General features: G+C 36.1%; 6 protein-coding genes across 8 annotated transcripts; 2 read left to right on the forward strand and 4 right to left on the reverse strand.

The window, feature by feature from the left end:
* Positions 1-350: 350 nt before the first annotated feature.
* Positions 351-4,765, reverse strand: LOC132166442 (protein LAZ1 homolog 2). Of its 3 annotated transcripts, none has more exons than XM_059577256.1 (9): positions 4,710-4,765; positions 3,943-4,175; positions 3,312-3,368; positions 2,880-2,988; positions 2,197-2,381; positions 1,971-2,059; positions 1,231-1,480; positions 770-1,003; positions 351-678 (listed from the first exon to the last, which is right to left on the reverse strand). In XM_059577256.1, the coding sequence occupies exons 2-9, from the start codon at positions 4,093-4,095 to the stop codon at positions 502-504; spliced, it is 1,254 nt and encodes a 417-aa protein (XP_059433239.1). In that variant the 5' UTR covers positions 4,096-4,175; positions 4,710-4,765; the 3' UTR covers positions 351-501. The 3 variants fall into 3 exon arrangements, with proteins under 3 accessions (XP_059433239.1, XP_059433240.1, XP_059433241.1); XM_059577257.1 differs by having other exon boundaries at positions 3,943-4,148; positions 4,710-4,759; XM_059577258.1 differs by lacking the exon at positions 3,943-4,175 and having other exon boundaries at positions 4,710-4,761.
* A 5,056-nt stretch (positions 4,766-9,821) lies between these two features.
* Positions 9,822-11,515, forward strand: LOC132164933 (protein DEEPER ROOTING 1). The gene is made up of 4 exons (XM_059575455.1): positions 9,822-9,848; positions 10,295-10,704; positions 10,821-10,992; positions 11,488-11,515. The coding sequence occupies exons 2-4, from the start codon at positions 10,300-10,302 to the stop codon at positions 11,505-11,507; spliced, it is 597 nt and encodes a 198-aa protein (XP_059431438.1). The 5' UTR covers positions 9,822-9,848; positions 10,295-10,299; the 3' UTR covers positions 11,508-11,515.
* A 2,098-nt stretch (positions 11,516-13,613) lies between these two features.
* On the forward strand, positions 13,614-17,258 carry LOC132166538 (sm-like protein LSM1B). Its single transcript, XM_059577366.1, has 5 exons — positions 13,614-14,014; positions 15,879-15,947; positions 16,050-16,165; positions 16,266-16,328; positions 16,727-17,258. Exons 1-5 carry the CDS (start codon positions 13,954-13,956, stop codon positions 16,802-16,804), a joined length of 387 nt encoding a protein of 128 aa, XP_059433349.1. The 5' UTR covers positions 13,614-13,953; the 3' UTR covers positions 16,805-17,258.
* Positions 17,259-17,785: 527 nt separating this feature from the next.
* LOC132165405 (uncharacterized) lies at positions 17,786-19,063 on the reverse strand (the record flags this gene model as incomplete). Its single annotated transcript, XM_059575947.1, has 3 exons — positions 17,786-18,259; positions 18,666-18,787; positions 18,922-19,063. Coding segments are annotated over 3 exons (585 nt in total), but the record flags the coding sequence as incomplete, so codon positions are not given.
* LOC132165403 (actin-100-like) lies at positions 18,977-21,408 on the reverse strand. Its single transcript, XM_059575945.1, has 4 exons — positions 20,939-21,408; positions 20,466-20,859; positions 19,776-20,392; positions 18,977-19,665 (listed from the first exon to the last, which is right to left on the reverse strand). The coding sequence occupies exons 1-4, from the start codon at positions 20,993-20,995 to the stop codon at positions 19,600-19,602; spliced, it is 1,134 nt and encodes a 377-aa protein (XP_059431928.1). The 5' UTR covers positions 20,996-21,408; the 3' UTR covers positions 18,977-19,599.
* Positions 21,409-21,503: 95 nt separating this feature from the next.
* On the reverse strand, positions 21,504-24,061 carry LOC132165404 (uncharacterized). Its single transcript, XM_059575946.1, has 6 exons — positions 23,670-24,061; positions 23,416-23,523; positions 22,596-22,757; positions 22,329-22,500; positions 21,931-22,004; positions 21,504-21,814 (listed from the first exon to the last, which is right to left on the reverse strand). The coding sequence occupies exons 1-6, from the start codon at positions 23,982-23,984 to the stop codon at positions 21,734-21,736; spliced, it is 912 nt and encodes a 303-aa protein (XP_059431929.1). The 5' UTR covers positions 23,985-24,061; the 3' UTR covers positions 21,504-21,733.
* Positions 24,062-24,451: the final 390 nt, after the last annotated feature.

A 24,451-nucleotide genomic window follows, 5' to 3' on the forward strand; every position in this document is an offset into this window, starting at 1 on the left:
GTCGTTCCCTCCATAACTCGAACCTATGATGAGGTGTAAGAACAGGCTTGCAAAAGAAAGATGCCAAAAAACTTATATACACATGGTTAATATTGCATCTAAGTAATGTAAGACAAGTATGTTTGAAAGTGCAATTTATCAAGCCAAACTTGTGTTTTTTTTTTTTTTTTTTTAAAAAAAAGAAAGTGACTTGAAAACATAGAAAAAATTGCATTTTCAAGTCATAGGCAAGAAGCTATGTTTTTACAATTGCACTATTTTGAAATTAAATTGCGATTAAAAGGTCAACTCGCGATTTTACCAAATACTTAAAGAATGTTTAAATCTTCACTTGAATTAACAAATGCGTGCCCTAAAAAGTAACAAAATTAAGGATGGCAACTAAAAGTATCTAAACAGAGTTCACTAGCAATTCTTACAGCAAATCAAGTGTAGAACAGAGGACTTGGATGAGTTTATTCTGAACAAAACATTCCAGTCTTTCTCAGATGCCAACGTGAATTAACTTTCTCCAAGATTTGCTTCAACATGTTGCTCTACTTTCAACTCTGACTCTTCTTCAACATGTTGGTCATCTGATCCCACTGATTTTTGGTGGAAGGTCTCCTGGATTTTTGTCACCCCCTTTTCCACAGGCCCTATAGCTTGATTAAATGTCAATACAACATCTTTGACGACCTGCTTGCAAAGTGTCAATGTAAATGCAATGTAAAAATCTATGATGTTGACTATGATTTACAAAATACTCATAAGCCAGGACAGGACTTACATGTTGACCACCTTCAAGAACAATTTCCTGAACACTCTCCCTGACACTTGTTCCAGGAGCCTCTGCCTCTGTTTCAGTACTTTCAAGCACGGCTGGTTTCTCATCATGACCTTGCTCTAACTTCACTGCTTCTTTGGTTGTTTCAGTAGTGATCTTCCCATACTCGGCGACGGGGAGGAAATGGTATGGTTCCGCCGAGAAAACATACACATGAGCAATAGCTGCAATGGCCATCTGCCAAGAGAGAGACAGATAGTTGTATGATTATGGTATAAAAGTAAAGAAGCTAACTTGATGCTCAGTACATTTCATGATTTGATCTTAATATATAACATGTTAGCAACTGAAAAGAAAACCATTCTGGCTAAGAAAGATCTAAAGTTATGTAAGTATTTATAAAGAACAAAGGTACATAAGAATTAAATGGAGTTTTCTAAACCACAGCAACAGAAGCAACTTACTTCTATACAAATCAAGAAATCCTGCAGTCCAGTTTGTACTTTTCCCTCCTTTGGCAGAATTCCAAATGCACACAACAAGGCAATACCCACACCTTGCCACCAAGTAGCAAACACAATGGCCTTGAAGCTGATGAACTTTGCAAGTGGCTTTATTGATTGAAGTCTTTCATGAGTTACATTATAGAACTTCACAAGGCAATACAATGCCCACATCTGGCTGAAGTTCAATACCACTGCTATGTATGGATAACTGCAGGATATGACAGTGTAGCAATATTAGCAAGGAAAAAGATCAGGCTGGTGAACACTCTTTTCTGTGTTGCTATAAAGTACCATTTCCATATGTCGATATCAGTAAGAAGATGAGAGTGTATCAACATTCAGAGTGAACGATAGAAAAGGCAGAAGAATGTACTCTGCCCTGCTCTAAGATTGCTACAATCCAAAATATAACTGATAAAACAGAGAAAATCATCTAGCAATTGTTGGTGCTTGCCCATTGTTGCTATGAAGGGGAAATCGGGAATCGTAGAATGAACAAATATAGTATTGACTAATAATAGTAGTTTGTTTTGCGATCCACTACACTCATGTTGCATCAATAAAACTAGCACATGGGGAGCATGCATGAAGTATATTGGACAATGGCCACAAAGAAAGATGAATACCATAGCATATCATTTAACGACGTCTTAATAACAAAACAAGCACAACTTTAAACATGCATAAGAGATACATACCCATAGTACCACTTGAATTCCCCATCACCATAAACACCAAAGAGTTCCAACAAGAAAGCTAAGAAAGCACAAACCATCTTCAAAATCATCTGTCTATCCAGAATTATTAGAGTCAAGCAAGTAAATTGAATCATACATAACAATAATTTAGGGTCATCTGTCTATCCAAAATATTAGAGTCAAGCAAGTCAATTCAATCATACATAAAAATAATTTAGGGACTTACATACTGTACAAGGCCGAATTTTTCTATCACAAGCAATTCTTTCCCAAGAGTACAAGGTCGAAAGAAGAAGTTTCTGAACGATCTTTGCTCCACTGAATGATTCTCATCTGCTCCTTCTAATAATGGTTTGCCAAGCTGTTTCCTTGACTTATTTTCTAGTAGTTCTATGACCCTTCTTTCGCCACCTACCAAAGTTTTTATTTCAAGAACAACCTTCATGACAACAACTTAGCAACATATAACCTCATAAAGTGTGATCTCAGACACTTTAAACCATAGAAAGCTAAAGATGCTAAAATTACATCAAAATAAGGAAACAGTTTCTTATGGCGTCATCTCTTTTCATAATTTTCCTGCTTTATGCTCTCTTTAAGCACATATGTCAAGACTATTTGTCCATTTATCTTTGGCAAGGAAAAGAAACCTAATTAATGCAAGACTAGCACATAGAGGTAAAGATACATCCCGTTGAACTTATAGAAGTTCAAGAGATAAATGGAATGGAATTTTCCAACAGTTTATGGGGATATCCTAAACCATTGACCAAGTCCTCTAAGGAACACGGGCATGCTTAAGGATACTAAGCTTATAAAGAAGAAGAAGAAGATGGTGAAAATGACACAATTGCGTGGAGGCTAGAATTTGCTAGTGTTCCTAAAAAAAATCAGAAAATTGTCGCTTACCCAGGCAAGCAACCAAATAGCTCCCAAAAGAATACAAGGCAAATGCTTCATAGCAGTTTCTTAAAATGTCACATGCAAGAGACAATCTTCGAACGCACAAGGATATAATCTGGGTAGGAAGAGAACATAAGAAACCATTAAATTACCACCATCGTTAAATGATCAAAATCATTAAAAAAACACATATACAAATTAAGGCATCTTGTCAATTATATTTTGTTTTGTTTCATTCTTTCTACTTTTTCAGTCTTTTCTCACGGGGGAAGGGGAAGAGGGTGCTGGAGGGATACTGTGGATGAAGGGGTGATAGCATTTGTTGTGAGATTTGCTTGATTAAAATCAAGACAGAATTGTGAAGTGAAATTGCATATGGTATGTCTAGATTGTAAAATAACAGGATTAAAATTGCTTCTCAGAGAGATAGAACCTCACTGATTCAGTGGCATAGACTGGAACCATGAAAACAACAGCAACAATCCATTTTTGTTCCTGGATAAAAATCAAATAAGACTGAGTGAGGCTCCTTTCTAATCTACAACTTTCATTTTCTTAACCTCTCAATTTACAGAATCTTGAATGTTTACATAAGCACTAAGGATATGTTTTTGGACAAAAAGAAAATGACACACAAATCTTATAAAATCTCAACTTTAGAGTCTGATCAGTCAGCAAGATTCAAATAAAAAAGGAAAAATATTCATCTCAAAATTTACTATTGCAGGGTGCAGCCTTTGAAGTTTCCTACATTGAACGACATATTTAGATCCTATTTGGACCAATTACAAGCTTCATGAAGATCCGATCAGCGCCAACTGATCCAATCAATACCTATCTTTAGCAGGCCTGGAAGTTACAAAGGCACCATTAACATATGCATCGAGGTGTGACATGTTATGCTCTTGCGCAGGGCTTTTAGTTTTAAGTAATTGAGTTAATCCGTAAAATCCAGTTAGCCAGGCACTGTAAATTTCAGTCTCACACATCTAATAAGAAATGAGAAGAAACACAACTTGATACAAAATTCAACAAAATGGTTAGGATGGTTATAGTGAAAAGAACTAACTGCAGGATTGGTGTATGATCTGAGATGTTGGAGAATAAGGTAGATGGAGAGGATCACTGCTATAGCTGAAAAGCATCCTGCAGTAATGAGGACTGGTTGATGAAGCTCTCTGTATATGTCTGTATAGGCTGAGATATATAACTTTGATGCCATTACTCAAGCATCTTCCATTCACAACACTCTACAACTTGAAGAGATGCTCTATGCTGCGATTTAATGTGTGATTACTCAACCTGAGATATATTTCTACAAAAATGTGAACATCAAACACTAGATGATAAATTGTCTAGTAAGAATTGTAAACTGAAATGCGATTCTCATCAACAAAATCCTGTCAACTCTCTCTACAATTGTTTCAATTCTAGTATTGAAAATCGGCTTTCAAGGTGAGTGTCCTCAAAGAACTTATATACTTAAGCCATCTGGGATACTTAATTCGCAACCGAAATCCACAATGGCATTTTCTATCGAAACTGATCCGATAATGGCCATTTCTCCTTAATGACAACCACCCCAAAAAGAAATCTTAAATTTTAACACAAAAGGAAAATATGCTTCTGTTTAATTTGTCCAAATTCTATGTAATTGTAAACTGAAAGTTACCCATGAGAGCAAATTTAATACAGATAATATATCATTTAGATTCAGTCAGAGAGCTTAAAATACTCAATTTACATTGTAAAAGGAAAAGGCCGAATGATGAACTACTCGTAAAACAAAAAGAAAATATATATTGAAGTCAATAAAACGTGATGAACTTTGCTGACCTTCGAAATGGGGTTTCCATTGACAATGTTGCAGAAGAATGTGCCTTCAAAATCCCAAGTTCCCAACTACGTGTTACACGGAAGACAACGGCCATATCCATATCTATCACGCTGCGTAGTAAAAGCCTACGTCCGAGGTTGACACGTTCCACTGTTCGGGCTTTGAGCAGTTAAAACTACGTACGACACGTGGAGCTTAATTAGTTTTTTGAAATTACACTCTAACCCTCAGCATTTCAATTAATTTTAGAAAATATATTTTTATTTCATAATTGTGAGATAAAAATATGGTATATAATATCTATTATTCTAAATGAATTTGAAAAAAAAAAAAAAAACCAAAAACACTTGTAATTCCAAACATGTTCGGAAAGGGAAACACCTTTATTGAAGGATGCACAAGTATCATGATCAAAGTTGATAGAAATAGGACAATAATCCTTTGTTAATAGATTAAGGGATACCGTCGCTCGAATCAAATTATTGTTTGTTTTTTTATACTCAAGAAGATTCATAGTATATATGTAACATGTTGACACATAACCTTCAAAGTTTAAGATAAGTCATATATATATATATATATATATATATATAGAATAAAAATGTAATTTCTAATATTACTAATATTGAGAAAGATTGTGAAACACTAAGTAATGATTTGAGGAACCAAACGAAGAAAGGCCGATGTTTTCTGAAAGCTGGATTCACTATGTACGTTAAACTTGCTCACGTGTTAGTTATGACACAATATGTGTATATATGATCCTGGCGATGTGCCAAACCTAAACTTTCCACTTTGGGAGAGTAGTCTTCGTCTAGGGTTTCCATTTAAAGCCTGGACACCACCTCAATCTAATACAGATTATTGTCTCCCTGGAGAACAATCACGTCCACATGGTTTGCTTTGTTAATGAAATTCCATTTACCTTTCTTGGATTAAGTGGCGTTCTTGTAGCCGGAGACCCTCTAATTCCCACTACCTCAGACTCTTGCATCTCGAGGCATGCATGACAGTGAGATTATATATGACAAGTTAATTCATGGATCTTCACAATAATGACCAGAGTAAAGACCATTAATTAGGTTTAAACCTGATAATGATATGTTAATAAATTATATCAAATTCTCCCAAAGAGACTTCCCAAGACGTTTGTTCGAATCTTTAGGATATCTTGTCTTATTGGTTTCTGTCACATGTTAATATCCTTGAGATCTACTATTAGTCATGTCATAATTTTCCTAATTAATGTTATTTTTCTATTATGTTTGTATTACACAATATACTATTTATCTAATCTCATTCATTCTCCTTCTAACTTCGATTCGATTCTCAGTGTCGGCCGAACATAGTGCTTTTGTCGTTATACCATACTTTACGCTCGGTTAGACAACGATTGCATGTCATGACCTCACCAGGAGAGGATCTTCAAGAGAAAAATGAAGTTAGAGAGTTCATTGGGAGTGGATTTAGCAAGACCCTCCAAACGCTCAAGTTAGTTTTAGTACGTACATAGAATAATGAGAAGTTTGGCAGAGTAATGATAATGCTAAATTAGGCGCACAAAAGTGAATGCCCTCCTCTATTTATAGATTGTCATTCCTGGCCTTCACCTTCCATTTTAGGGTTTTAAGAATTTCTGTCAATAATTTGTTATGTATTGCGCGAGCAGACAGTTGGCTAGTACTCTTGATCACTCTACAGTTTTGGTTCATTCAAAAATACAAAAATATTTTAATTTGTATATTAATTTATCTTCTTGGTTAATTTTCGAATCTCGCAAACCAAAACCCCAACAAAATTATATATATATATATAGGCCATCAAATAAGTACCGCATGGACAAGTTGAGGTGTGGATAATACCACTGTTCCCTAATCCACTGGCCGGTTTGATGAGTCCGGCGATTGAAGCTCTCCTTTTAGTGGGGGGGGGTGTGACACTGTTTGGCAACGTGAGAGCTAGACAACAAGTTCGATTTTAGACATAGATGTAAGCGATGGTTGTTTCCCAGGAAATTTTTATTACCGTTGAATATTGCGAATGTAAAGGACAAAGAAAGGTGCATGAGATCAGAGCAAATAAAAATGTCAGGCGTACTTACGTACGTAGTTGTATTTGAGACACGTGTGTCATCACCGTGCCGTCATTTGACACGTAGCACAGCCCTAGCTAGCCTCCACCCGGTACTTGCCGATCGAAACCCCACTTGTGTGTTGAAGAAATGGACCCCCATGTGGTGGACAACTTCACGTGCCTCTCTGGTAGGGAAACCCCATGAAGCTAAGAGAGAGTGCCGGGCAAGCCAGAGATCGATTTAAAGAATTTTTATTTTTGACAAACTTTTAAAATTAAGTTGATCGACGACATTATTACACAATTTACACCCAGGGTAAATTATGGGCACAGATTCGAATTCAAGACATCTCTGTTCTGATATTATCTTTTTAAATCCATAAAAAAAAATATATATATATATTATCTAGTTGTATAACTTTCTCCGAGGATTGTTTGTTTTTACAGACAGTAGGGATTTGTCGATTCTTTTGATCACTATTCAAAAAGTAATTAAAAAGTCACTTCATCATCTTTGAGAGTCGACTTGCAAGGAGAGGCTGCCCAGATAGATGATACATATACCACCATATTTTCGAATTCGACTTCTATAACACCTCACTCTATTGGTATATATTGACCGGATGATATATAATTATTTCTCTTTTGGTGGCTTTTTCATCTATTAGCATTAATGACTTAACATTATGCTCATATATAATACTAAGACATTTTAATCGAGTTTATAGGTTGCCCATTTCGTAACTAAAATTCGTAACGCGGTGATTGCTCTGATACCAATTGATACAAACTTCAAGTACAAAAACACTCTTAAAAACCAACTTGCAAGAAAAATAGTGTCAAAAAACTTATATACACGTTCCCGTCAAATTCTCCCAAAAAAAAAAATTAACATTCACGTTGCCACGTGAATAAATAGCCATGTCATCTCCTTTAAGATCGTGTCATGTGTACAATACACCATCTAATACTTGACGTATCAACATCACTTGTCAAATTAATATTTAATATACTAATTAAGAATAATAAATTACAATTATACCCATATATTAAAAATCTAAATAAGAAGAAGAAAAAAAATTGCCAATCGTGAGTCTCCTAGTCCTCCCATGGTCAGCCATGCATGTAAATCCACCCCTTACAGTTACATGTACACCCCCTGCATGGGAGATGAAGGTCGTTGTAGAGGCACCATGACCTTTACAAGGGTTGAGTCGTGAAGGCCCTAAGACGGTAAGACCCCCCTTGTGGAGGTCACAAAGCTCCATGACCCCCATTGTGAGGGTATAATTAGGGTAACGAGGATTAAGATTCTCTCTATTTTACTTAAAATGATACATTTTACGTTAACAGTAATATGATCACATACCCTTTACGGAGATTGCTCCCCCCTCACACCGACCATAGGTCTCCATGGTTGGCCATGAGAGTAGACCCACGGTTTAACATAAGAGTATAATAGTAATTTATTGTATTTGATTGGTATGTTAAATACAGACGTGTCAAGGATAATATGGTATAATGTATGTGGAGACTGCATGCAGTACAAATTTATAAGAGATGACGTGATTATTTGTCCACGTGAAAACATGACCATTATTTTTTAGACGAAAAAATTGATGGAAATAGTAATTAATTTGATAAACATTCAAAACTTGGATAGTAAAAGTGCCATTTTTGAAAACCTGATAGCTTTTGGACAAAACTATAAACCACGGGTAATAAAGTAATTAGGTTTATAATTTAACCCAAAATATATAATAATATTATTGCATGCTCGATCTACTAGTGTCTGAGGAAGGTGGTCAAGTCTTGTGGGGCAGGTGAGAACAGGCACTTGCCGGTTCGGTTGCTAAGGGACAGGCTCCACGGGAACATGGACTCTATTTTTTTTCTTTTTGTTTTTACTTTACATCTTTTATTTATTTTATTTTTTTATATGTCCACACAAAAGAAAAAAAGGAGAAGTAAGAATTTGAATTAATGACATCCACTTCATGAGGCATGGTTTACAGCTGATTGAACTACTCTTTGAGAGTTTAAGCCTTTTATTAAAGCCCTATGTTCAACCAATTACAAGGCAATAACGTTTTTAGAAGTATGCCTCATCAAATTGTTTTGATTTTTTTTTTTTTTTTTTTTAACCAGAGTTGATTTAAGGGCTATTTGATAAAATAAGAATGGGATGTGGATGTAGTATGTAGTATGTAACATTTTTTTTTTTTGTTACACTTGGCTTATTAGATAAGAAAGATACTAGCAATCACATTTTTATCTTACTTTGATGGTGTGACATTCTCAATTATCCCTTAGCGATCAATTATTGTTAAAAAAATAATAATAAATAAATAAATCAAGTGCTAGTTAACAGTGCCACATTAATAAAATATGATAAAAGTATAGTCCATAACACTTACTATATCAATTGCTAAACAATTAAATTATTTATCAAATTTTATTGCTTTTCGCATACATATCACGAGTCATGACCATCATGAAAATTTGAATGCATGCCAGTTACTAGGCACTCGATCATTAGATATAGCTTGGTTCCCGTTCAATCATCTACGTACCATATATGCAATCGGGTTTTGCATGAACGACAAATGGAGGGTCATGATCTGCTGGTCGAATATTTATATATATATATATATTCTCCCAAGGTAAAAAAAATAACAAAAAAGGAACAGTGTTGCCGTAATGTGAGGTAAAATAAGATGAGAGATAGAGGGGGTAAAATGAAGTGTTGGGAACTTGAACCAGTAAACAGCTATCAATTTGGCTATGGAATTTCTCACACCCCACCCCCCCTACCCTATTTATAGTCTTTTGCACCACCCCACCGGCCGGCCCTAAAAGACAACGATCTCTCGAGCTTTGCTTTTGGGAGCTCCCAATACAATTTTTCCCAAAATGAAGGTAAGAAATATAATCTGCAGGTGAATACGATTATATATATATATCACAAGGGTTAATTTTTTATTTATTGCAGATTCTTAGTTGGATACAAAATAAGTTAAATAGCAGAAATAGGAGCAATAAACCAAGCTTGATTTCAGCTACTGGTGAGTTTTTCTTTGATGTTTTTATTGCATATGTATATACTTTTTATATTGGTTTATATCATCAGTTGAAATATTCTCATTTTAGAACTTCTAAATATCTTCTCAATCTTAAGTTCTAACATCCTTCATCTGCATTCTCTTATGAATTAATATATATACCCATCAAAGTCAGTAATGTAAAGATGCTGAATCCTAGCGTAAATGCTAGGACCTTTTATTTTTAAAATATAAATTAAATTATTAAATTCATATTTTTCTATTAGTTGCTGGTTTTATTTTAATCAAACTGATCCCTTTATAGAATAAATAAATTGGTGATTTAGCATTTATTGTACAAGAATATGAGGATTACACTAAAAATTATGAAAAAAAATTAGTTTAATTTCTGACAGTAATTATTGATGTTGTTGTTTGATATTCATATGTTTTTCCTGGCCGATTAATAGATCACATGCTACAAGAGCCTCAATTAAGCGACAAGCATCATGGATTGCTAGCAATTGGGACACTGGGAAACCACAATTTGAAAGAAGATCCAGAGCGGAGCAATAATATTGTTGACCAGGGGAATTCATCCTCCTCCCAAGATCATCTGCAAGAATTTACATCTGAAGAACTGGGCAAGCTTCAGAAGGAGTTGAACTTATTACTAGATATTGATGATCATGAGTCAAACAGCAGCAAATATATCGTTCTAAATAGTGTAAAAGATGTTTGTTTGGAGAATACAAAGGGTGGCGGCATTGGCAAAAAATCATTGTTCTTTGTTCTTAAGAAGATGTTTGTCTGCAGAAGTGCTGGATTAGCACCTGCTCCCAGCTTAAGAGATCCACTCACAGAATCAAGAATGGAGAAGGTAATTAATATAAATACAATATATATATATATATGGCACATGATGCATGTTTATGCAGTGCACCCATCTATTTATAGTTTTGATGCCTTAGTTTTTCCACTTCTGGCTGGCTAAAGATTTTGAGCGCAATACTTCAAAAGAAGATATATCCCCAAAGTTGTAGCAGCGCAGCATTGTCTACGAAGAAATACCTGGAGAATAGGCACATGCCAAAGTCTGCTCATGGCGAGGATGAACTGAGTTTTAAGGCCGACAATAGAAGTAAATGGATCAAGACAGATTCTGAATGTGAGTTCTTATATATTAACTAGCTAGTAGCTAAAACTCGGGGACGGAACCAAGATTTTTTCGGAACCTGTATAAATAAATAAACACATTGATGCATATAGTCTTTTAATACAGAAAAATGTTAAATTTAATTTCATTCTAAATTATAAGTCATAAATGTATACAAAAATTACATATCATAAGTTATAAACTGATCTGACATAAGAGTATAAGAGTATAAATCTGTTATATGAGAGTGAGAAACTATATATTTGACACAGAATATCAAAAGTAATATCTTTGCAAGTGTTTTTAAAAAGTTTACGGTTGCTGAAGACCTCTCAATGTTAGTTCTAGGTCCGATCCTGAAAGCAGCCGTCTATATATTGCATGCTTTCATGGACATGAATACATGCAAGAATCATTCCTCTTCTTTAATTTATCTTTTTGGGGGTTTGGGGGCACAAATCCATGAATATATATATGTTTGTGATCACATTCATTTTTTGATTGTAGATATTGTTCTAGAGATATAAATTTACTCTAGACTCTACTATGGTTCAGCAGTAACTGAAGAATACTTGGTAAGAATACTATTTTAAGCTTAATTGATAAAATTCATTTTTAACCGGAGTTGAAAAACCAAAAACCTTTTTACGTACTTGAAAACATATATATCTTTTGCTCATGCTAAATTTATCTGGAGATAGTTTGCCATGTGCAGTTAAGTGTTAATTTATCCAGTCCGAGCTAATCGCCATTCACTAGAGGACCATGACATCAAGATGTGCCAGAAATGCAGTAAAATTAGGTGATGATGATGACTTCAAGGATGACCCATATGATCAATATATATATATGGCTTTGTTTTATGATGAAAAAGGAATAAATCATGAAAAAGAATGAATTCAAGCAATGTTGTTGTTTTAATTATGAGGCATGTTTACTATTATATGATTTCCTGTTATTCATTCTTCCGCAATGGACGGGACATGTATACATAAGTATTGGTCGATCTGTACTAAATTAATGTCTCAGAAAATGTATAAGATAATGACTATTGTCTTCAAGGGGTAACTCAATCGACTATAGACTACGTCTCATGAAAATGAGGTTACTAGTTCGAATTATTCCTCTCATTTTTCCTCACCTTATGCAGACATATTAAAAAAAAAAACTTTATTTTTATAATTCAGAGAATAGTTCAACTTCTTCACATTTTATTAATGTTTTATTTTGAAGTGATGAATGTTTTATATTTGGGCCCTTCCACTTTTCAGTTTTCAGACTCGTAAGGCCCAATCATCAACAGAGGCCTAGTCATTAGTCGATTTAGCATGGCCCTTCTCAAATGTCGGTTATCACTAAAGCCTATTTTAGTCATTTGGATTAGCTATAATTTTAGGAATATATTTGGATGAGAATAATTTATATAAGGTCTTAGCACAAGGTAAGACTTTTGTGCCCTCCAATGAGAACTTAACAAATCAGCGTAGAATACTTCAAGCAAAATAAACAAAAATACTAGATTTAGTTTCATATTTCTCACATGAATTAAAAGTAAAAAAACATATTTTCCACTTTTCTTATTCATCTACCCAAACTTGCCGCCAGCCGCCGCCATCTTTGCCGGCCACGACACTAGCCAACTCAGACGACGCCGGCCACAATGTTGTGGAGGAGCGTCGTGGCTGACAGAGGTGGCGGCGATTGGTGACAGGATTGAGTAGATGAATAGAAAAAGCGGGAAATAAGTTTTTTACTTTTAAGTTTTAACCCATATGAGAAATATGAAAATAAAATCTAGTGTTTTTGCTTATTTTGCTTAAAGTGTTTCACGCTGATTTGTCAAGCTCTCATTGGAGAGCACATGTGCTAAGACCTTATAAAAGCTATTCTCATATTTTTAATATCCCATTTCTCGCCTTAAAAGATTTTGAACTTCTTTTATTAATTAAAGGTGAAAAAGTCCAACTCATTTAACTAAAATAATATGTAAATTAAAAAAAAAAAAATTCAATATATGAAATTATCTTAAAAAATATAAATGATTGCTATTATTTACGAGGAATGATACAGCCCAAACTTGGGGCTAACTTTTTTCTTATTTTTTAATTTAAAAAAATAACAAAATTAAAGATTAAAAAAATTTATGAAGCAATAATTTTTATTTTGGTTATTCTTTTATTTGATATTTAAAAAAAAAATAAAAATTGTATTTTTCTTCATAATAATGACCATTTTTAAAAAAATTTAAATTAAAAAATAAAGAAAAAGTTTCTGAAGCAAAATACAGTTTTTATTTTTTAAAAAATACCAAAAAAAAGAATAACCAAAATAAAAATTATTGTTTCAAAAAAAAATTATTTTTTATTTTATTTTTTATTTTTTAACTAAAAAAATGAAATAAAAGTTGGCTTAAAGTTGAGCAAAATAATTGTGCCTTTAGCATTTTTCATTATTTATAAAAATAATGGCTAAATCTGCCACGAGTCGAGAGGTGATTTACAGTTAAGCGGTGCATGATTATGTCAAGAGCTAGTGGATCTCATCCATCTCTTGGCACAAACCTCAATGATTTGGACCCAATCCAACGGTTCACAACTTCTAAGTCATAATTGTAAAGAACCGCAATCAAAGCTTTTCCCAAAGGTCAAAGGCCAAAGGGGAAGCCTAAATTCTGTCTCAGCACCGTCGCACAAATAAAGAGAGAGAGAAACTTAAAGAAGATGAAAAATCTTTGCTCAAAGGCCGGTGATCAAAAGGTCTAAACCTAACTCAGCTGATTTGGGTTTGGTGGAGATTTTGTGAAGAAAGAGGTTTAAGTTTGGTGTGAGAGAGCTTTTTGGCCTTTTGGGTTTCTTTTTTTTTGTTGGTTTTTGGTTTTTCTTTGGAGGTGTGGTTGGAAAGCCAATGCAAATTGAGGACGCTTTGGAGGGACTGTTGGGTTTTTGTTGAGGTGAACGAGAAAGAGTGAGCTCCATGTCGTGGGCTGGCCCTGAAGATGTCTTGCTCTCCACCTCTCTTGCTAGCTATCTTGACAGTACTCTCTCTTTTCCTTTGCTCTCTTTGTGTTTGTTCGCCTGTCTGAAGGTTGGATTTGAAGGCATATGCAAATGGGTTGCTAGATGATTTGCTAATAATATCGGGTTTTGTATGTTTTTCTGAAATCTAATTGCTTGTTGAAGTTTTTCTTTTTCTCTTATTACTATTGGATGCAATTGCTTTGTAGAATCCAATGGAATAGGTTCATTATTTGGTTACTGTTTGACTTACAGATTATTTTTGCTCTCTTTTATTGGGGTTTTTATCAATTTTTATATGGGGAACCTCTGATGATGTTTTGTTGCTAATTGGGGTTTGTATTTGAAATTTCATTTTCTTGTTTCCAAGGCTTCATTTTGGGGGTGTCGGAACTGAAGAATTATAGTAATGTTGAATTTCCCAAGTACTAATGCACCATGACCAATTGTGGTATGGGTCTGCCGTTTTTTTTAGTACCTTCAATGGGAAAAGAAACCCATTGAAAGTGAAACATAGGTAGAAAGGAGAAAACGACTTTCTTGAAGAAAATGACAATATTGATGACAACTAAAACTAGGAAATAACAGACGAAGATTAGAACAGAAACAAAAAGTGCCTGCCAAAATAGTCTTATAACATTAGAGCATTCGCAATGGACTCTTCAAATAAAAGCTAAATTTGAAGAGAAAAATTCACTTTATTAAATTTAGAGAGCCACTTTTAAAATGAGTCAAACATCTTACTCTCTATACCTTTATCTACTTGAGTTAAATATTATTATTTTATTAGTTTTAAACCAATCAAGAGAGAGGAGGGTAAAAAATAAGCTTAAAAAATTATATAATTTTAGCTTTTTGTCTCTTGGAATGTAGGGAACTATGACAAGAATTAAATATAAAGTAGAGAAGGGAGCTTGTTAAATGGGTGTTTTCATGAGTTTTGTTAGATTTTTAGAGAAAAGCTAAATATAAATAGTCCATTGTGAATGCTCTTAAAGCCTCTATTTTTGCTGGTGTATATATACTCCCGAATTTGAAGATTTGGACACAACCTCCTCCTGTAGTTCAACTAATGAAATCAGAAATGTCACCTTCCAACTTTGTTTGGTGGTGTTTCTGGAATTGATCTGCTTGCAACAATAGTCAAGTATGTTTGCTTTACTTAGGCTCATTGAAAAGCACTCCCAACTGTTTGGTGTTTTTTCTGGAATTGATCTGCTTGCAGAGTATACAAAAGTTAAGCTACTTTTTATGAATATTTCTCATAATTTCACCCAATAACAATGGACCTGGATGCGTAAGGAGCTTTTAATTCAGTCAAGCTTGATAAATTTTAATTCTTGGAATCTATTTCCCTTGAACAAAGGTTGATGCCTATTCATAAATAAATAACAAATAAATAAACAAAACGAAACAAAGGTTGAGGACTAACACTAGACATCAGCTTGTGATTGGCGCTCCAGTAGGCTCTTATTTGACATTTTCCAATGTTGAAATCCTTTTTTTTTTTTTTTGGTTTATGAGACAAATTCAATAAATTTCCATTGGCTAGTGCTGAAAGTCTTTTATGTTTGATACTTTTGTTTCCCTGCATGCCCCTCCGGGGGTGGGGGAGCGGGGGGGTTTACAAGCATTTTGTTTTCTATGGGAGTTTTTTGTGTACTGTTTTTGGCCCTTCAGTTTGTGGCCTTTCTTTCTTGAGTGTCCTGAAGTTTATACATCATTGTGAAATGCAAGAACTGTATCTTGCATGCACTTGTACAAAGAAGCTGATTTGTAATTGCATCATTTAGATCTAAGTAAAGCGTTGATTCAAGCTAAATGACATCAGACAGTCTCTTCATTACAAATATTTGGCTCCTTAAACTTTTAAATATCTTGCAGAAAAACTTCTTGTCCTGTTGCGAGATGGTCGAAAGCTCATGGGGCTACTATGTTCTTTTGATCAATTTGGTAAAATATCCATCCCACATAGCATGATAAGTTGTAATGTTTCTTATCCTTTTTGTTTCTTTTTGAACCTTAATTAACTTTAGTACTCTTCCCTATGCACAGCTAATGTTGTTCTTCAAGATGCCTGTGAGCGAGTTATTGTTGGTGACATTTATTGTGACCTCCCCTTAGGTCTATATGTAATCCGTGGGGAGAATGTTGTCTTAATTGGAGAGCTGGTATAATGTGTTCTCTCTTATACTGTTGTACTTTGTTGTTGTTAATAATTACTGCAAAAGTTATCCTCTAGTTTTCTTGATTTGTTTTTTCATTCTTTAGGATTTGGAGAAGGAAGAGCTTCCACCGCATATGACCCGGGTGTCAGAAGCAGAGATAAAAAGGGTAAGTTCCTAGTACATGCTTTTGGCTGCTTTTATAACTGGACATTAATTCCAATCACCAACGCATTAGCCATGTATTCATGTCATTACTTCGTTCGTATTATCTTCTGAATTGCCTTCACCAAAATTCGGTAATGATGTTGTGACAATTTTGCATATTTTGGAAAAGATATGTAGAACAATAATACGTACGGTTTACTCTAACAAAAGAGTCTCCAGTTCCTAGTGTTGAAAATTTCTTGCAAAACTTTTCTCCTATGAGCCCTTGCACCACATAGTATATATATTTGTTTAACGAGTGATGATACATTGATACGGTTAAACAGTGTAATCCTTGAACTGCTTCAATATGATTAGTTGGTTGAGAATTTCTTGTTTTCTGTTTTTACCCCTCTCCAGGCTCAGAAAGCAGAAAGGGATGCTACAGATCTGAAGGGCTCCATGAGAAAAAGAATGGAGTTCCTTGATTTTGACTGACAGATCCTGCCATGTTATGACATCATGTCATGTCCGCAAATATTAGTGCGGCTCTGACCTAAATATGAATGACGTAGGATAAGCGTACCAGATTTACACCATCTCTCAGGAGAGGGCAGAAAAACAGTTGCAACACTTATGAAGACCTAATTAGCTGAGGCTGGGAGGGGAAAGTCTGTATTTTTTATCTCTTAAGAGGCAATGATGATGATTTCACTATACCTCCATTGCATGTGGGTTTTGGGCGAAAATCATTACTAGTTTGTTTTGTTTTTGAACACAGCTTTTTCTGAAATCATTACTAGTTGCTGATATGGCACCGCTTTTTTTATGGCGCCACATTTTTAATTAATATGTGGGATGATTATTCAGTGTTACTTCAAATTGTATTTGCATGCAGCAGGTTCTTTATACAACTAATGTTGCCATGTTCAATCTTGGCGTGCTTGATTTACTTGTTAGCCACCTCAAAGATGTAGCATGTTACAGCCTTTGCCATTTCAAGGAAATGATTTTCTGCATAAAGGCATACTGCAGTGCTGTTCATGGGTTATTTTGCACAGGATAAACATCATTGCTGGCCTTCCCCAGAGAATTATGGAACATATTATAGGCCCATACTTGACACCTAGATTGATAATTTACCTCTCCTTGATGTTCATTATGGTTCGATGGTTTGGATGGCATTGTAGGGTTACTGGATGTCTTTTGACAGTTAAATAAGATGCTTATGGTTTTTATTCAGATTTCAGTGAGGATATGGTCTTGCTGATGCTTCCTTGGGAACGCCAATGCTTTCTTGGACATGAAATTGATATTGGTTCCCTGAATTCTTATCATGTCGAAGGCAAGAATGTAAGACTATATAAGTTAATTTTAATGCAATTCATTTAATTAAACGGATGAGACTGTTCAATCATAAATTGGGTTTGTAGGCCGTGTAAAAAGCCATGGTCTTATCACCCACAAGATAGAAGACTCTAAAATGTAAGCATTGTAGATTTATTGAAGATTTAATACAAGACCAATCCAAAAAGTTCTCTCGGAAGGGATTGGATCAGCTGGTCTAGCATTATTTTGCTGAGTATAGAACAAAAACCCAGGAGAGGGGTAAAAAACAAAGCAGGGTGGTGTTCAGTCAGGATATGTGAGCAAAGAGATGAGGAGCTCTTTGTCCGGGAAGCGTGAAAGAAGGTCAGAGCGTTTTGCGAGCTCAAAATCCTGAAACTGAAAGGCAGGTGCGCAGGTGCATCCCACAAGAGAGAAGTGATATTCAGCATTCCTTGAAGGTGCTTTGACCACCGCCCCATCAGGGGAAATGGTGACGTCCTTCGAAGGATACGAACCAAACCAAACGTTTGGAGGCACTGTGTACTGCGGTTGCTCATTCTCCATCAGATTGGGTCCAAGGGGGGTTAGCTTCACATGCCCGTCTTTCTCATTCAGCTCCAATATCTACAACCAAAACAGAGTCATTTATTACATTGCCACGTCTAAGTTCTACACATTCTCTCTATGCCTCAAACATATACATAGATAATGCACCAATTTGTGAATTTAATCATTCAATTAAGTATAGAGTTGAATCCAGTGGAGAATAAAATGATTCTTTTTAAGATGCCTCTCGATCTGCAATGCATAATCTATATATATATAGTCTATAGAGACCAAAAGTTATAATATTGATTCAGCTTGTGGTTCAAGTCCATTGAAGCATTTATACACTGATAACATTTTCAAGGGCATTAGGAGAGGCATTAAACACCAGAAAAAAAAAATGGAAAACCTAAAACCTTGTACTTAACATTTACAAGTGTGAATTATAAATGTCTTGAGAAAAGTTCGAGTGCGTAGAGCGTACCGTAATTGGTTCTCCCACATAGAAATGCCAGGTTTCTGCACATGGTATACGGTGGAGGTGCGACACACTCCCAGACGGTAGCAGGAAGTAAATGCATGTACTCACAGGGCGTTCCACCTTGTCTGAATAAAAAACGGGAAGATAAATCATAATACTACATCTCATCTAGAATACCCCCAAAAAAAAAAAAAAAAAAATTGATTTAAAAATCATCAACTTGAGAAAGAAAGATTAAGCGATTGATGAAAGAACTTACACTCCGGGGGGAGCTGAGACTTGGAGAGGACGACGGAGGTGTCTCTGAAAGTTTCGTAGTAAAACCCACCTTCTGGGTGGGGCGTCAGATTCAACTTGGCGACGATCTCTGATGCAGAAACCATGGTTGTTGCAAAACTTTTCGATCAAGATCCAATACAACTATACAAGGCACCGGTTGTTGTAAAACTCTGGGTCACTGACATGTAGCCTTATAAAGTCAACTAATGCCTGCTACCAACCAAACCACCTTTATCTTATTTTTTACTTATTTATTTCTTGGGCTGCTTCATGCTTGGGTTCATTTTTCTTGTTTTGGGAATGATACCAAAAGTATAAGGTATATAACTTAATTTTAATTTCACTTATTTAATTAAATATATCAAATTCATTATCTTAACCTATTAAATTTCGTATCAAATTTGTGGGTTAAGGTCAATTATAACTCAACCCGTTTAATTAAACAGATTAAATCTTTTTAACTCTAATACACTAATTTTATATTAGTCCCTATCAAATTTGCAAGTTATTTATAAAATTGTCCGCCCTCCTTACTATTACCCCACTTAAAATATATAAATAGTCTAAGTACTGTTCAGCTTCTTTATTGACAGGAAAAAAAAAATTTTGAGTACATTGAGGGAGGGAGAGAGAGAGAGAACGCAGTATAACTTTATATTCAAATGCATTTCATGTGGACAATAGAAGGACCTGACTCCATGTAGTCTTCTTTGGTTATCCACATCTGCAACACAACCACAACCAACGATCAGTCATCAACAATGAGGTTTTGTAGTAACAAAAAATTATGATACAAAATTAAAGCACTAAAACAATACCAATTTGTATAGGTACCTGCTGAAAAGTGCTTAATGAAGCCAGAATGGAGCCACCAATCCAAACACTGTACTTTCTTTCTGGTGGTGCAACCACCTTCACCCTTACTCCGGGAGGTGCCAGTGAGGTCAGCTCTTTGGCCAACCTATCAGCGAGGCCTGGTATCACAGTGGTGCCCCCACTAAGTACCACATTACCAAACATCTCTCTCCTGATGTCCATATCGCACCTTCTGATAGACTTAAGCACAATCTCATGGACACCGCTGGACTCCATTCCCACCATTCTTGGATTAAACAGGGCTTCCGGGCACTTGAACCGCCCCGCTCCAACCGTTATAACTTCCCCATCAGGCAATTCATATTGCTTGTCCAGCTCGAAGCTCTCCGGCCTTGACACACCAAGTTCTTTTTCAAAATCCATTGCAACATAAGAAAGTCGCTCCTTTATGTCCCTGACAATTTCTCTTTCCGCTGATGTTGTGAATATGTATCCTTCTTCTGTTAGGATCTTGGTGAGGTAGTCTGTAAGGTCTTTGCCAGCTAAATCAAGCCGGTGGATGGCATGGGGAAGTGCATAGCCCTCATAGATTGGGACTACATGTGTGACTCCTTCTCCAGAATCCATGACAATTCCTGAAAGAAAAGGTTCTAAGAATCTGTCATTTGAACACGCACTTCCAAAGGTTAATTATAAACTCTGTTTTACCTGTGGTTCGGCCACTGGCATACAGGGAGAGCACAGCTTGAATGGCTATATACGTGGCTGGGATTTCAAAACCTTCAAACATGATCTCCACCATCTTCTCTCTGTTAGATTTGGGATTCAGCGGGGATTCCGTTAAGAGGACAGCGTGTTCTTCTATGTTGACCCTGAGCTCCTTGTCAAATGTATGCTCCCAGAGTCTCTCCATAGCTTCCCAGTCTCTCACTATTCCATGCTCAATGGGATAGCTTAAACTGAGGATCCCACGCCTTGCTTGTGCTTCATCTCCATAGTAGACATCATTTTGTTCAATGCCAATCATAGCATGCCTGTTTCGTGGCCGGCCTATTATGCTAGGAAAAAGTACACATGGAGCATCGTCACCAGCAAACCCAGCCTGCATCATGGAATAATGTTAGTACTTAGTTCATAATGTTTGGTTACAGAGAAAGAAACAAGAAGATCGACTGACTCACCTTGACAGAGCCTGTTCCATTGTCACAGACGATTGGACGGTTTTCGTTAAAATCCATTCCTGTTGTGCCTTGGAAACTTTCAAGAAGATTGAGAGGGAACAGTAGTAGGAGGTTGGCATAAAGGCCACGTAAATAGAGAAAGGAAAGCTGAAAAATGAGGAGAATAATGTCTAACTTTTGCTTTCACATGAGTTTTAGAATTACTCTCTTTCGGTTGCTTTAGTGGATGTCATAGAATATTTTAAATGCCTTATCAATAAGGCATCGGAGAAATTGAATATGCCGCTCATGTGGTTTTCCCTGCACTCTGTTTTGTGACACGTTGACATGGATTTCCAAGTACAATATATATCAAAAAGGCATATCCCTTTTGTTGATTTCTTCCTTTTCTTTTGTATATGTAGTTTCTCCAATGGCATTATAATCCCTTCTCCAATGAGAAGTTTCCTTATCTTGTAGTATTATATCGTTGTAACACATGGATTTCCAAGTACATATATGTATATCGTAGTAAATCTTATATCCTTCCCTCTTGCCCGTGACAAGGGGTGTACTTACAGCACAGTGGAGAAATCAGTGATGCATATAACAAAAGAGTTGACATTATTCAGGTTCCAGCCTTGAACGGCTTTGTGCCAATAGACAAAGAATTTAGACAAATGAAACATCGCAGATAATTTGTAAGACCATCAAAAGTACTACCAACACAGCATCTCTTCCAAGCAACAAACTGCAAGTGACCCAGCACCCGATGCTTTCCATAGATTTCTTCTAAACCATCCCTCAAATTAATGATCATCCTTGAAAAACTTTCTTCACAAATCCTTGCAAAGAGCTCCCCATTCCAGCACCAACAGCTTCTGCTAAATATGTTGCCTGCAAAGGTTCACCACAATGAAGGGTGTTATACATTTCCATCCTTAAATTCTCGAATGGCTAGAATTGATAAATCTAGAAAGAACCCAAAACAGAAAAGAAGCGAGAGAAACCACCTCTTGGATGGTCTTCTTCAGATCAAATGCGTCTCTTACACGATTATCCAAGAAAGACCATGTATCACAAAAATCTGTCAGAAAATGGCAAGCAATTTAGTACTCTGTTGTTTACGATATTGCATTTATCATAGCACTTTGAAATCTGTTTTCACTCGTATTGCACTATGCAAGCATTCAAGAGGGGGTTTATACCAAAGAAAAGTACATGAAAAAAGTTTTTTTTTTGAGAAGAAGGGTGTGGTGGCATACTACACAACAACGAGATGGATGATTCACAATTATAATTATCAACATCCCAACACAAGGCACATCAGAGAATGATTATGACTATTTATTAACAGGCAAAAAAAAAGTTGCAACTCTTGAGTTTTGAGAACAACTTAAAGAACACAAACCTGTGGAACTATCAGTCAGCATGTATATCTCTGTTGTCGAGTATATACCCCCGAGGACAGTGCGCTTTACATACCAATCAATATCAGACGCCCCATCACCAACAGCATGCCATATCTCATCTACAAGCATCGCCCGCTGCTTAAAACTTGTTGGAACATTCATTGGTTGTGCCTGCAGACAAAAATGAAAATAGATATTTTCAGTGTTTCAGGTTTATTAATGCAAGTCAAAGCGCTAACAAAAAGAACCAGGGAAAAAGATGATACCTGGATGCTAAGAGCTTGAGGCCATTTTGATATGTATGGAGCTTGCATTTCTAGGCGAAACCTAACCAGCTTGGAGATACGCTCACTAGGTATCATGCCTTTTAAGTCCTCTCCCGAATCAGTTCTATCAATAAGCCTTTGCAAGCACTCATCCATGAAAAACTGAAAGGGGAAAAATAAAGATTGAGAAAAAGACCCACGATGAAAACTGAAAAGTACGAAAATGAGTTCTGCCGGGTAAACCCCAAGTGTACCACTAAGCATGTGTTCATGCGGAGAAACACTCACAATTTCCGCTGCAAAAAAAGTTATTGCACAAGACTGCAAGCAATTCTAGAAAGCATCCAGAGATACTGACAAATGTCGATTAGTAACATCCGACTTAAAAACCAATGGTCCTTAGCATGCTAATGCTAACAGGAGTATGCAACATTGGTAAGAAGATGTGCAAAAGGAGTGCACAAGAGTTTTGGATCATTGAAACCCAACAAAAAAGCCTCCTGAACTCAAATCCCTCCCTTTAAACTTCTGCCAGAAAATGAACATGCTTGCTGTTTGACAAGCCGCGTCAACAACAAGGGCTAAGCACATTTATTGCATAAGACAAAATGACTAAACAGAATGCAACAGACGCCGACTGAACAATTGGACCCAAATCATATTCACCCACAAATCAAGTATCATACAATTATCATCATTTGTTTTAATTGCTAAATTACGCACGCATTGAGCCCACAAACCTCACAGTTGAGCTAGAGCTTCTTGCCAAAATACCATTAGGAAATCAATCACAAACCCCCCTGATAAAATACTTATTTACCTCAACAAGAGCGGCTTCTTTCCTCGGGAAAGAGCCAATTATAGAAGGAGAAACACCCACCGTCCTCGCACCCGCCATCATGGCTGCCTCAGACCACCCCAACCTCACCTGTAATTTCACCATCTTCATCATCAAACTGTAATATAATATAAAGGAATTCTGACGATAATACAAAAGGGATTGAAATTCTCGTTGAAAATTTCTCAAACACATAGAGGGTACTAAACAAGCAGTCATTGAATGAGTGACCGGACCACGTGGGGAAGCGAGGCCCGAAGCACGCGGGCTTGCTCGTCTTCATACTCTACTACCCTCGGTCGCTGGTTCTCCTGGCCCCGAGCTTCGTAGGCCATGGATGAAGCTGACCAATTCGAAGACGAAGATGACGTAGACGTAGACGATGATGTGGAGGACGACGACGCAGGATCAGAAAAGTTAGGGGTTTCAGGGGGTTGATTAGGATTTACAGAAGTGGAGAATCGGAGGGGAGGGAACCGGATACGAGCATTGTTATTGATACCCGAGGGTGCACGGAGAAGAAGCACACGCTTTGCCGCCGTCCGGTACATTTCGTCGTCACAGTCTTTCGAGTGTGAAGGGTTTGGTCTGCAAGAAAGATATCCAAACAAATTTTCAGGTTCCACGTAGTTCTATGATGTGACGCCACGTGTCTTTGGCCTCTGCCACGAATAAACTTTTTGCCCACGTCCAGGAATAGCGTTTTGACCACGCCACGTGTCTTTGTGCATTTTGACGTAGGGATTTGGGGTTGGCTCATTTTTAGTTGGAACACCGGAATTAATTTTCTTTTGTTAATATTTCTAAGTGGATTTTTTTTTTTTTGTGAAAATTATTTTAATTTGAAACAAAGGTGAAAGTAGTTTTGAAGGTTTTGTATTTTTGGTTGTTTATTAATTTTTTTTTTGTTTTTAGTTTGAAAAAAATGTTTTTAATATGACGTAAATGTGAAAGTAGTTTTAAGTATTTTGTATTTTGGGTTTATTCGTTAATGTTTTTTGTTTTAAAAAGAGAAAAT

Source organism: Corylus avellana, chromosome ca11, assembly GCF_901000735.1.
Source record: "Corylus avellana chromosome ca11, CavTom2PMs-1.0".
NCBI classification, from domain to species: Eukaryota; Viridiplantae; Streptophyta; class Magnoliopsida; order Fagales; family Betulaceae; genus Corylus; species Corylus avellana.